Source organism: Chiloscyllium plagiosum, chromosome 45 (assembly GCF_004010195.1).
Source record: "Chiloscyllium plagiosum isolate BGI_BamShark_2017 chromosome 45, ASM401019v2, whole genome shotgun sequence".
NCBI lineage: Eukaryota > Metazoa > Chordata > Chondrichthyes > Orectolobiformes > Hemiscylliidae > Chiloscyllium > Chiloscyllium plagiosum.
In genome coordinates this window covers 2,407,351-2,421,530 of record NC_057754.1, presented here as the reverse complement: position 1 = coordinate 2,421,530, position 14,180 = coordinate 2,407,351, and the positions used below count along the sequence as shown (strand labels likewise).

Genomic DNA, 14,180 nt, shown 5'->3' with positions numbered 1-14,180 from the left:
CCTGAAGAAGGGCTTATGCCCGAAACGTCGATTCTCCTTCTCCTTTGATGCTGCCTGACCTGCTGCGCTTTTCCAGCAACACATTTTTAAGCTCTGATCTCCAGCATCTGCAGTCCTCACTTTCTCCTAGTTGATCATATAAATGGAGAATGGTTGCAGAATTTCAATGTGTAAAGTGACGAAGAGTTCTAGTGCATGAGTCACTAAATGGACACGTGCAAATATAATATGTAATTAGGAAAACCAACAGAATATTATTCTTTATTACATGAGAAGTTGAACATAAAAGTACAGACACTATGCTTCACTTATACTGGGCATTGGTGAGGCCACATCTGCAATACATCTCGCTCTGGTGTCACATATGTTTTGTCAACGCGACTTCACTGTAATGCGATTGACGAATTGGGGACACTGACACTAAAACACAAACTTTTAAGAGGTATGTTGGCTGTAACATGATTACATCGCCAACACTTTAAGTGCCATTTCTAATGCGTGATTTTTCTATAACGCGGGATTGCATAAGAACACAACCATCAAGGTATAGAAGAACTGACTGCACTGTTTGCACTATTAGTCTCCTTGTTTAAGGAAGGATATAAATGAGTTGGAGGTGGTTCAGAGGAAGTTTAACAGGTTGATTCCCAGAAGGAAAGGTTTGAAATACTGGGCTTGTTTATACTGGAGATTTGAAAAGGAAGGGTGACTTGACTGAAATGGATAAGATCCTGAACAGTCTTGACAAAGTGGACATGGAAAGGATGGTTTCTCTAGCAGGTGATTAACTAGGGGCATTGTGTAAAAACTAGAAGTCACCCATTTAGACCAGCGATAAGGACAGCTGCTTTCCTTTAAGAGGATTGTGCGATTGTCTGCCCCAGAAGGCAGTGGAGGTGGGATCTTTGAATGTTTTTAAGGTGGAGATAGACAGATTCTAGCTGAGCAATGGAATTAAAGGTTATCAACAGTAGATGGGAATGTAGAATTCCAAACACAAACTGTTCCGCCACAATCTTATTGAATGATAGAACGGGGACAAGGGGAAGAAATGCCGACTTCTGCTCTTAATTTGCATGTTCATATCTTCTGAGTCCTTAAAGCGTTCGACCATCTACGTTGCACGTGATAGAATACCACCCATTTGTCTGAATGAGTGCAGCTTAATACCATCCAGGATGAAGTAGCCCCATCCACCACCTTATATATTCAATCCCTCAATCACTGGTACACAGTAACAGCAGTACCATCTACAAGATGCACTGTAGTAACTCACTGAAGTTTCTTTAATAGCACCTTCTAAACCTGTGACCTCTATCACTGAGAAAGACACAATCAGAAGTCACACGACACTAGGTTATAGTCCAACAGGTTCATTTGTAATCATAAGCTTTCGGAGTGCTGCTCCTTTGTCAGGTCAAGTGAGCCATGCTCTGATTTCTCTTCACAGATGCTGCCAGACCTGCTGAGCTTTTCCAGCAACTTCTGTTTTTGTTTCTGATTTACAGCATCTGCAGTTCTTTCAGTTTTTATTTGACAAGTTGGGGGGGGGGGGGGGGAGTGGGGGGGAAGAGGGGAATGTCCAGGATCACTGGCCTAGTCCACAGTCATTATGTTGCATGCCTATCTAAAGACACAAACTGGGAAAGGTTAGGTGGAGAAGGCAAGGATTTTGGGTGTTGCAAAGATTCTGCAAAACTTCTGCACTTCCTTTGGTGCAAATGCTCATCATCAAATCAGATTTCCTGGGTGTATCTAAATAAAACCTTCCCAAAAAAAAGCTATTTTCACAGTTTGATAATGAGAAACACTCTATTCAAAAGCTGACAGAATGTGTGGCTATATAGAGCTGTATCTCTGTTGTTATATCCACGCTGCTGCCCCATCAATCATATCAACAGTCTCATTTAGAGCTCCGTTTGAATCCAAAAGGACGAGATTGTATTTTTTTTCTTCAGTGATTTTCTCTTTACTCCTGAAGATTTTGATTGATGCCCAGGGTTATTTCCACAGGCATTGCTGCCCTCCTGCACCTTGCCAAAATGACCATTTAACATGCAAACTACATCAGTCCAATGGGCACCTTTGCTGTGCATGTAAATGTCCTTTCCTGACGCATACAGGCAATTTCTTTCTCAGACATGTGATTGAGTATAAGCATTCTTCTCTCTTTGAGTTGACTACAGAGATGTGCAGCAGGAGAACTGGCTGGTCCCTGAGCTGTGAAATATGCAGTGCTCTCCTACGATGTGTGTGGAACGTTCTTGCACTGGAGCTGTAGGCTGTCTAAACCCTCCTAAGGCTTTCCGTACACATCTTCACTGTATCCAGTGATTTTGATGTGGAGGAGACGGTGTTGGACTGGAGTGGACAAAGTTAAAAATCACACAACACCAGGTTATAGTCCAACTGGTTTATTTGGAAGCACTAGCTTTCGGAGCGCTGCACCTTCCTTGGTTGTCAACCACCTGATGAAGGAGCTACGCTCCAAAAACTAGTGCCTCCAAGTAAACCTGTTGGACTATAACCTGGTGTTGTGTGATTTTTAATTTTTTTTCCAGTGATCTTGTGATGGTGACTTGGAGATTTTCTTCATTGAGGGGATGTGACCTTTCTGACTGCATCACCATTTGTTCCCCATCCCTAAATGCCTCTTGTGATTCTCATGCCTTATTGAACTGCTGCAAGTTTGGAACAGTGTTATTTTCCCAAGTCAGGATGGTGTGTGATTTGAAAGACAACTTGTAGGTGGTCGTGTTCCCTGGTCCTGCTTCGAGGTGGTGGAGGTCATTAGAGTCATAGAGCTATACAGCAAGGAATCAGCTTTTGCTGACCAGATAGCCCAAATTAATCAAGTCCCATTTGTCAACATTTGGCCCATATCCCTCTAAACCCTTCCTATTCATATACCCGTTCCGATGCCTTTTAAATGCTGATATTGTACCAGCCTCTACCACTTTCTCTGGCAGCTCATTCCATACACACACCACCCTCTGTGTGAAAACATTGCCCCTTAGATCCCTTTTAAATCTTTTCCCTCTCACCTTAAACTTATGCCCTCCAGTTGTGGACTCCCCTACTCTGGGGAAAAGACCTTGTCTATTTACCCTATGCATGCCCCTGATGATTTTATAAACCTCTATAAGGTCACCCCTCAGCTTCTGACGCTCCAGTGAAAACAGCTCCAGCCTATTCAGTTTCTCCTTATAGCTCAAAACCTCCAACCCTGGTGTGGAAGTACAGCTAATGTAAACATACAAGGTCCATGTGCAGCAATAACATAATGACTGGGAAATGCTGTTGGCTGAGGGATAAATATTGTTCCTGGAACAATGCCTTCCCCCACACTTGCCCACGAAGTGCTGTGGAATCTTTTATCTATGTCTGAGAGGGCAAGACAAGGCCTAGGCTTAATGACCCTGATTGAGAGGTGGGACCTCTGGCAGTGACACACTCTCTCAGTACAAGACAACATTTGGGCATAGGTACAGGACTACAGTACCATTTCATCTCTGAAAGGAAGTGGTTATAGCAAAATGTAAAGAGTAACTATACAAAGATATTGACAGGAGTCAAACTTTCTTTGAGGTAATGAGGTAAGTTTGGCTAGGCTGGGGCTGTTTTCTTTGGAACAGAGGGAAGGTTTAATTTAGGTGTATAAAACTGAGAGGAATCATTTTCCACATAGGGGCCAGTGGGGCCTGGAACTTGCTGCCTAAAAGGATGGCTGAGGCAGACACACTCAACATGCTTAGAAGATCCATGAATGTGAAGTTGAAGTGCTGTATCCTACCAGCCACAAATTGCTACAAAGTCTTAGTAAGCAGTATAAACAGTTTCAGCTGATGGTGACCCAATGGGCAAACCGCACCATATAGCTTCAAGACTGCCAGGCCAGATTGCGTACTTGCAATTGAGTCCTACCAGTGAGCCAACATAAGGACAGGAGTAGGCCAATCGGCCCCTCAAGCCTGTTCTGCCAGTCAATCAGATCATGCCTGATTTGTGGTCTAACTCCATGTACCTGCTTTTGGCCCACATCCCTTATAGATTTGCTTAGCAACATTCTAAATCTAAGAAAGATACATTTTCACAACTGATCCAGCATCCTCTGCCATGACTGCAAATGTGACTGGTCAGCAGGGGCCACACTTGCTTTTATGGTTGGCCATTTCACACCAACAGTGGATGTGTCCACCTGTAGGGACCAGCAATGGTGTTAACTGCTCTTGGCCGAGCAGACTTACACTTGGCAGTGGGGAAAGCAGGAGACAGTAATGTTGTGACAGTACAGATTCAAATCTAGTGAGATGCCCCACATCTGACCTGCAAGGTGCACTGAGGATAGATCTCCACATTTCCTTGTTAGAACATATCTGAAACAGTCGTAGTAGCAAATTAGTGCAGATGCTGAAATCTATACTTAAAAAATGCTGGAGATCACAGCAGGTCAGACAGCATCCTTGGAGAGAGCGCAAGCTATCATTTCAGAGTCTAGATGACTCTTCATCAGAGCGGATGGGAAGTGCGGTATGGTGACTAAGTGGTTAGCACCACTATCTCACAGCGCCAGGGACCCGGATTCAATTCCAGCCTCGGATAACTGTCGATATGGGATTTGCTCATTTTCCCCATGACTGCGTGGGTTTCCTCAGGGTGCTCCAGTTTCCTCCCACAATCTAAAGACGTGCAGGTTAAGGTGAACTGACCATGCTAAATTACCCATAGTGTCCAGGGATGCGCAGGTTGGGTGAATTAAGTAAAGGAATGGGTAGGGGTTGCGTCTGAGTGGGATGCTCTTCAGACGTTCAGTATGGATTCGATAACCAAACAGCCTGCTTCCGCGCTGCCAGGGTTCTATGAACATAACCACCTGCTTAAAACGGTCTTGTACCACGGATCCCTCTCTCCCACAACCTTGCTATCATGAGAAGGGTGAAATAAAAATCTTCACGAACCAAAGGGTAAAGGAAAGGACTGGATTCACAGCAAAACTAGGAGTATAATCTCCATTTGTAGTACAGAACTAGAAGGTAATTTCAGTCTCTGATGGCTAGAATCCACAGCAATAAACACAGAACATACATCCATGAATTATATATGGAGAATAACAGTGAGCAGGGAGTGAGTAATATGCCTGTAATTTAATCAAGTGGGATTTAGATATTATAAAGTGGATGAGATGAGATTAGCTCTCTTTTTATCCTCTATTATTTAGAATCAATGCTGGACAGTTCTACTCAGGCGAAAGCTTCTTGTTATTAAAAGCCTTTGATTGGTTTTGGCCGCGGTCCCATGTTTAGGTTGCCAGCAGCTGACGACCGTTTCTCAAGGAAAGAGAGAGGAAGCATCCTTTCGGTCACCGTGACAAGTCCATGTGTGACCTGGCCAGTGAGCATTGTGACTTAAACTACAAAGTCGGTTCCCCAGCTTTGTGCCTTTGTGTCAATCCAAACCTAACAGTGGATTACAGGGAGACAGCCTACGCCCACTTCCTCCTTATTCAAACTACAACACGTATCCATAAGCTGTCTTTTGACATTTTTCCTGCTGGTTTCTACTCCTTATGCCTGAGGTTGTTCCACCTGGGAAAGCAGCACAACCAGCCCTGAATCCATCCTCATACAATACCTGCAAGTTAATGAGAAGAGGCAGAAACCCAGGCCAGATACGCCTCTTCTAAAGCCGAGTGCAGGAAGTACTTCATCAACAGTGCTGAGATTTAAGCTGGAGCGAATGACTGAATTATTTCAGCCCAAAAGAAGGCCATTCAGCCCCGGGTGTTCGCACTGGCTCTCTGTTTGAACATTTCACTTGATGCCATTATCCAACCTGCTCCCCATAACCCCACAGGTGAACAGACTAACTTCCCCTTGATTACACCAACTGAATGTACAATACTCTAAGGCAGTGCATTCCAGAATATAACCACTTGGTGCTTGATAAAGCTGAACAGAACGGCCCTGAGCATCCTGGAGCCTCACCAATGTGAGCCCAGCAAACACATTTCTCACTTGCAGTGCTCTTTATCCTCTTCACATTATGAGGCAGGATGGGCAGGAGGAAGCAGAGCACAGACAGCTGCTGGATTGTCAGCGTTGCCCCGGTTACGGGAAGCAGAATATAAGTGATTCCTTCCCCCTACAGATAGCCCACTTGGTGCCTCTAAGTCCAAAACCTGACATTTATTAGCTGTCAAAGCTAGCTGGAGTGGTCCTTGGGAAAGCTCAAAACTGCCTTTGATTGAGTGTTAGCTGTGCAGTTGTCAAGGAACTTACCGAGTTCTTGTGTTCTTCTAGAAATTCTCTGACAGTCTTCAAGACAGTTTCTGCAGCCTGTGCATTGGGATAGCCTGTGTGTGGAATAAAGGACAGCTACTGAAATGTACAGCAGACATTAATAGGTGCCAGCATGATGCTAACTATTTATAGCCTTCAGATTAGTACTAGGCCCAACCCAGGTACCTCAAGGCACTTGAAACAAGACCTTGTGTCTAACCTTTGATCATCAATCCCCTCTCTATCTACGTGTCTACACATCCCCCAGACCCTCTGCACCTTACATTATCACTGCAGTCACTCAGCACAAATCAAAGAGTCATAGAGATGTACAGCACGGAAACAGACCCTTCGGTCCAACTTGTCCATGCTGATCAGATATCCTAGATTAATCTAGTCCCATTTGCCAGCATTTGGCCCATATCCCTCTAAACCCTTCCTATTCATATAACCATCCAGATGCCTTTTAAATGCTGTCATTGTATTGGCCTCCACCACTTCCACTGGCAGCTCATTCCATATACACACAACCCTCTGCATGAAAAAGTTGCACCTTAGGTCCCTTTAAAATCTTTCCCCTCTCACCTTAAACCTTTGCATTCAGGAAGCACCTGGATGAATACATGAATAGGAAGGCAATAGAGAGATATGGATCCTTGAGATGAAGACTGTTTTAGTATGGAAGGGCAAAATGTGTGAGCGCAGGCTTGGAGGGCCGAAGGGCCTGTTCCTGTGCTGTATTGTTCTTTGCTCTTTGATCTCTTAGCTTTGCACTTCCCAACCCTGGGGAAAAGATTTTGCCTATTCATCCAATCCATGCCCCTCATGATTTTATAAACCTCCGACGCTCCAGAGAAAACAGCCCCAGCCTATTCATCCTCTCTATATAGCTCAAACCCTCCAACCCTGGCAACATCCTTGTAAGTCTTTTCTGAACCCTTTCAAGTTTCACAACATCTTTGCTATAGCAGGCCTTGTAATAATTCTGCTCTCTCCCTGATGACAGAGTTAAGACATAACCAACCTTGATTAAATTATTCACGTGTTCCTATCTATCCACCCACATCCTGTGCCTTCTCCTGGGTCATAGACATTCAACAAAATTTGAACACTCTTGAGAATTTTCTATGTACTAGTTGAAGGCCACATTTCCTAAATGTTGGAAAGCATTCCTGGCTTTGGACTTCCTGAGGTTGAGAAAGACGCTATCTGAATGCAAATTGATGAGAAGAGGGCTGCTGATGATTTTCAGATTTTTTTAGAGTGCTGGTAACCCTAAAGACAGTGCAGAAGCATCCCTCAAAATAGATATCTACCAGTGACATAGAATGAGGCAACAAGAGCTATTAGCATGGAGACAGAACCAAAGACCCTCATTCCTTTTCAATGTCAGTGTAAGGGCTGATCTCATGGACTATGTTCTACTGGACAATACTGAATTTGAAAGCACAAAACTAGATCCCTTACCTTACCTAAACAAGTGGCTGAAAGCTAACAGACAACCACAGACCCACCTTTTTATTGTTTTTTTTGACCATACAGTCAGTAACCTGCACAGTGTGTGCATATTGTATACAGACCTGAAAAGTCTGAAAGGATTAGTGCTGGAGAAACACAGCAGGTCTGGCAGCATATGTGGAGAGAAAGCAGAGATAACATTTCGGGACCAGTGACTCTCCTTCAGAATGGTTCTGATAAAGGGACACTGGACCCAAAAAGTCTTCTCGGATTTTTGTCCATTGATGCTGCCAGACCTGCTGAGTTTCTCCAGCAATTTCTGCTTTTCTTTCAGATTTCCAGTTGTCTTTGGTTGAAAGGATTATTGTTGAGCAGCAGATGGGGACAATTTTCTCCCGTTCGTAAAAGAGAACAAGAGAGCATGGTCTTCGAGAGTTTTGTAAATATGACATAAGAGAAAGCTTTTTCACCCAGGTTTGGAATGCACTGCCTGGAAGTGTGCTAGAGGCAGGTTCAACTGAGATAGCAAAGACAGCTTTAGATGATTACTCAAATTGAAACAGTGTGCAGGGTTAAAGGGGAAAGGCAGGAATTGGAGACTCAAGCAAAATGCCTACAGAGCTACAATGGGCTGAATGATCTTATCTGTGTCATAACATTCTTGTGATGGGTCTTCCCAAAGCAGAGGTGGAAAACTCCAGTGGGGTTATGAGTTGAGATGTTGGGATTATGGGTTCTGAGGCTGTAATGGTCGCCTCATCTGTCCTCCCACTCTAACAAGTTCTTACTTAGAGCTTGCAAGAATCTTAAAGCCTGAAAATGAGGTGGAAATATTGGGGAATACTAGTTAGAATCTTGAAGGAGCCCAACATCCAGGATTTCCTCAACGCCTCTGTAAAACAATCATATTGATGCAACCTAATGTGCTACAAACTAACTCTTGTTCTATACAAGAGACTCTTCTAATTGGACCAGAAAGAGGTTTTCCTGCACCACAACAGACCAGGTAGGCTACATCCCCACCAGCAAAGAGGGTGGTGGCAGCAAAATGAGCACATGGTGAGGTGCAGGCTCAGGTTAGCTGCACATACAACAGTAGACACAACAGCCTGTGCCAACCCACAGCCTCAGTCCCCGATGTCTCAGTAACTAATCTTGGAAACAGCCTTTCATCCTGCATAGCAGAAGAGTGCATGGCAGTGGATTAAAGAGAAATCAAAAGAATTTCCACTTTGTTTTCTCTGAGAAGTGAATTGCTGCTGAGAGGCAGCTTTATCTCTCATTCACATTCAAAACAACGGGTGATGCTGGGGTTGTGTTCTCCGGAGAAACAACCCAGTGCTGTGGAATCTCAGGAGGCTCAGGAATTTATCACGATTGATGCATTGTTTCAAATCCCATCCTGACAGGCTAAGTACAAAGCGCCAGTCCCAAAGTCTACTGAGTGAGTGAATATTTTAAAATGTTAAATATTTCTCTCCCTAAATCCCAGGCTGGGATAAAGCTCATTTCTGAAACATTCCCAAAGCAATGTCGTTGTCTCTGAAATAGCCTCCGAAATGGCCGAGCAAGCCGCTCAAGCTCATGGTCAGTTACGGGGAATGGGGAACAAATAAAGGCCAGATCCTATGAGGGATATACAAAGGATGCTTGCCCTTTGATCCATTGGTCATGGGATCACTGAGCCCTGTCTATTACTTGCTGCTTTCACAAGGCATTGGCTGGCATGTTCGTAGTCCTGTGTCATGGGTCCACCAGATTGTCATTTTTAGCTGTGCCTGGTGCTGCCCCTGACAGGCCCTCCTGCTCTCTTCACTAAACCAGGGTTGATCTCCCATTCCTCTGGTCCAACTCTGAGTTTGTCTTCAAACCTGTTGACAAGGATAGTGTTGTCTGGCGTACCGACATCCACTTTGCTGAGCTCTCCACACCTCACAAATACTCTCTGGCAGTAAACAGACTCCATGAATTCCTGGTCTCAAACTTCTGCAGCAACCACTTGGAGGCTTATATGTGCTTCTGCCTGCCATTTTTGGAGTTTAAGAGATCACGCACTATACCTGAATACACTAAATGCCATGCAGTCTAATTTCTGAGCCAACATCGCTAACAGAGACATCACAAGAAAAATACTCACTGTAGGGCTTTACAGGGATGTTTCGTCAGTTGTGAATGAGACAAAGCCGACATGGTAATGAGGTTGGGGACTGCCTGTTTTGTTTCCTGCCCATGACTGTCAATCACTGCAGATTAAACCGCTGGCCCTGCTCATTTCCATTTCAATTCATTTATCAAGGCCATTATACCAAAAGCACTTCATTCTTCCTTGTGTGAAATTACCAATGTACAGAAACACTGCAGAGTGGCAAAGCACAAATACTATCCATATTCATGAAGACAGCTGAATATTGGAAATATGACTGGAAAATTTGCACTTAAAATGCTAACCAAGAATACTATCGCCACGGAGGTTTCTGCAAATTACGCATTTCTTCACAGAATGGATACCAAGGAGTGAATTACTTAGAAAGTAAGCAAGGCACAGGAATGAGTTACACAGGGAAGAATGCAGAGCTGGAAATGAACTAAACAGGGCATTACAGGGGGCCTGGCAGTGAGTATCCCATTGTTGGGCATAAACTTGGAGCATTCACACACTATTTTCTGCCTTCAACAATGTAAAAATCTTGCCTCTGGTCACATTGCACTACCTGCCTGCACCAATCAGAAAGCAAACAAACTCACCAATGTCTAATTGGAATACTTACTGAAGAATCCTGTGGGTCTAGTACTTCAAATGTGGGAACAGTGTGGAAACAGATCATTTGGCCCAACAAGTCCATACCAACTCTCCAAAGAGCATCCCACCCTGAAACAGCCCCTGCCATATTCCTGCATTTCCCACAGCGAATCCACCTAACCTACCATCCCTGGACACCGTGAGCAATTCAGTTATATCACTTACCAATTCATCCCATGTTGAAAATAAATTTAATAAAAAAACAATCATTTTTATTGCCCTCTGATATTTCTCAAGAGTTTGCTTGAAACTGTATTGCGGAATTTCAATCTTCAATTCCTGGAGAACTCAGTGCATTCCAGCACGGTTGGTGATGCCAGTAATCAAGGCAATAACAGAGAGAGTTGGGAGAGAGTGACTCAGAGCAGTCGTAAATGCCTGCTGCTCATCACCGACATCCTTAAATCTACATGCAATGATGGACGTGGAGCCAACCCACTGGGGATGAGGCCCAGTAATAACTTACTGAAACAGCAATAAAGACTTGGAAACATGATATAATCAGAAGGTGGTAGTGATCTGGGAGTCAGTTGGACAGAAAAGAATAGCAACAGGGGAATAAACCATACAGAATGGAAGAGAGAAGTGACAGTGAATAAACCAGAGAGTAGAAGATCATTCTGTGAGTTACACTGATCTGAGAATGAACTTACAAAACGAAAGCAAAGAAGTCGGGAAAAAGTTCTGGCTGTAACAGGCTGCTCCTTTTATGAAGAACTTTAGGTATTGGAGGTGATTTCCTCGAATTCCAGGAGGAGCAATTACTGTTTTACGTGCTGTTGGAATTGTTTTGGAACTTTGGTGAAAAAAGAAAGTCAAAACAGCAGCAGTTTTAAAAGGGAAAGGAACAGACAAAGGCAGCACATGGTGAGGTCAGTACAGGAGGGAGAGACAGAGAAAGAAACCCATATTGCTAACTGACATAGCAGTGAACCTGTGCAGTTACTGCTTTGCTGTTGAATTCATGTATCGCTGGACAATGGAGTGGGTCTGGGAAAATTAACAAACAGTGAAATTCACAACTAATCTTAGAGGAACCTGTTTGGGAGAGGTCACAGCACAGAAACAGATAAGTAAATAGTTTTAAGTATAGCCTTGTTGTAAATCCACAATAGTGAGTAGAGTGTGTTCTTTCTTGATTATATGTTTTATTGAGATATGTCTCTTGATTAAACTTAAAAATATAAGCCATAAGTACTAAGTTAGCCTGGAGCAGCGTTTTGTAGAGGAGTAAGATGGTGTTATTTTCTGGGTCTGCAGATTGGAAGAAGCAAAAATAGCCTTTAGTGGAGTGATATGCTCTTTTTGTTGGATGTGGGAGTTTAGGGAAACTTTACATATTACTGAGGATTATATCTGCAATAAATGCCACTGGTAGTGAATTCTATCAGATCGAATAGATTGGTTGGAATGACAGTTAGAGGCAGTGAGGAATTTACAAGAGAAAGGGGGTGTGATGGTTGGCAGTTATAGGAAGGGAAAAAAGCTGCAGATACAGTCGGGTAGATGGGTTAACTCCAAGGTAGGAGAGGTAGGCAGGTAGTGCAGGAGTCTTCTGTGGCTATCCCTGTTTCAAACAAGTATGTTGTTTTGGAAAATGTAGGAGGTGATGGATTCTCAGGGGAATGTAGCACAAACAGCCAAGTTTCTGGTATCAAGACTGGCTGTAATGTAGTGAGGGGTACATCGGGTTCCAAGCAATTAATTGTATTAGGGGACTCTCCAGTCAGGGGCACAGAGAGACATTGCTGCGGTCAGCAGCAAAAATTCAGAATGTTGTGTTGCCTCCCTGGTGCCAGGATCAAGGATGTCTCAGAGAGGGTGCAGAATGTTCTCAATGGGGAGAGGGACCAGCAGGAGGTCATTGTACACATTGGAACCAATGACATGGAAAGGGAAAAGGATGAGAGTCTGAAGGGAGAATATAGAAAGTTAGGCAGGAATTTAAAAAGAAGGTCCTTGAGAGTAGTAATATCTGGATTACTCCCAGTGCTGTGAGCTCGTGAGGGTAGGAATAGGAGTAAAGAGCAGATGAATGCATGGCTGAGGAGCTGGTGTCTGGGAGAAGGATTCACATTTTTGGATCATTGGAATCTCTTCTGGGGTAGAAGTGACCTGCAGAAGAAGGACAGATTGCACCTGAATAGGAAGGGGGCTAATATACTGGCAGGGAGATTTGCTCGAGCTGCTTGTGGGGATTTAAACTAGTAAAGTGGAGGTGTGGAATCCAGGGAGACTGTGAGGAAAGAGAGCAATCTGAGACTGGTACAGTTGAGAAAAGAAGCGAGTCAAGCAGTCAGGGCAGGCAGGGACAAAGCAGAGAACAAGGTAGGACTGATAAATTAAATTACATTTATTTCAATGCAAGAGGGCTAACAGGGAAGGCAGATGAACTCAGGGCGTGGTTAGGAACATTGGACTGGGATATCATAGCAATTACAGAAACGTTTATATTTCAGGATACAAATGTCATCGAAAGGATAGAAAGGGAGGCAAGAGAGGAGGAAGAGTGGCGTGTTTGATAAGGGATAGCATTACAGCTATACTGAGGGGAGACATACGTCCAGGGAAGTTATTTTGGTGGAACTGAGAAATAAGAAAGGGATGATCACCTTATTGGGATTGTGTTATAGATCCCCTAATAGTCAGCAGAAAATTGAGAAACAAATTTGTAAAGGGATTTCAGTTATCTGTAAGAGTAATAGGGTGGTGATAGTAGGGGATTTTAACTTTCCAAACAGAAACTGGGACTGCCATAGTGTTAAGGGCTTAGATGGAAAGGAATCCGTGAAGAATGTACAAGAACATTTTCTGAGTCAGAATGTGGATGTACCAACGAAAGAAGATGCAAAACTTGATGTACTCTTGGGAAATAAGGCAGGGCAGGTGACTGAAGTGACTTTGGGGCCAGCGACCATAATTCTGTTAGTTTTAAAATACTGATGGAAAAGGATAGACCGGATCTAACAGTTGAAGTTGGAGGAAAGCTAATTTTGATGATATTAGGCAAGATATTTCAAAAGCTGATTGGGTGCAGATGTTCGCAGGTAAAGGGACGGCTGGAAAATGGGAAACCTTCAGAAATGAGATAGAGAGTCCAGAGAAAGTATATTCCTGTCAGGGTGAAAGGAAAGGCTGGTAGGTATAGGGAATGCTGTTTGTATCTCGAGAGAAATTGAGGGTTTGGTTAAGAAAAAGAAGAAAGCATATGTCCGGTATAGACAGGATAGATTGAGTGAATCCTTAGAAGAGTATAAAGGCAGTAGGAGTGTACTTAAGAGGGAGATCGGGAGAGCAAAAAGGGGACATGAGATAGCTTTGGCAAATAAGGTTAAGGAGAACACAAAGGGCTTTTCCAAATACATTAACGATAAAAGGCTAACTAGGGAGAGAATAGGGCCCCTCAAAAATCAGCAAGGCGGCCTAGTAGCACACAAACCCACCAACACTCTCAAACAAAAACTAACAAACTTAAAAGACCCAGTACAACCCGTGGACAAAACCAACGTCATCAACAAAATTCCATGCAAGGACTGCCACAAACACTACGTAGGACAAACAGGAAGAAAGTTAGCCACCAGGATACACGAACACCAGCTAGCCACAAAAAGACACGACCCTCTCTCCCTCGTAGCCCTACACAC

At 43.7% G+C, this 14,180-nt stretch overlaps 1 protein-coding gene across 3 annotated transcripts in view; it reads right to left on the bottom strand.

The window, feature by feature from the left end:
* LOC122543809 (macro domain-containing protein CT2219-like) overlaps positions 1-14,180 on the bottom strand; it is a 955,696-nt gene that overhangs the window by 34,221 nt on the left and 907,295 nt on the right. For all 3 annotated transcript variants that reach the window (XM_043682600.1, XM_043682599.1, XM_043682598.1), the window contains one exon: positions 6,279-6,352. In XM_043682600.1, coding sequence (XP_043538535.1) covers positions 6,279-6,352 — 74 coding nt within the window. The remainder of the gene's footprint in view (positions 1-6,278; positions 6,353-14,180) is intronic.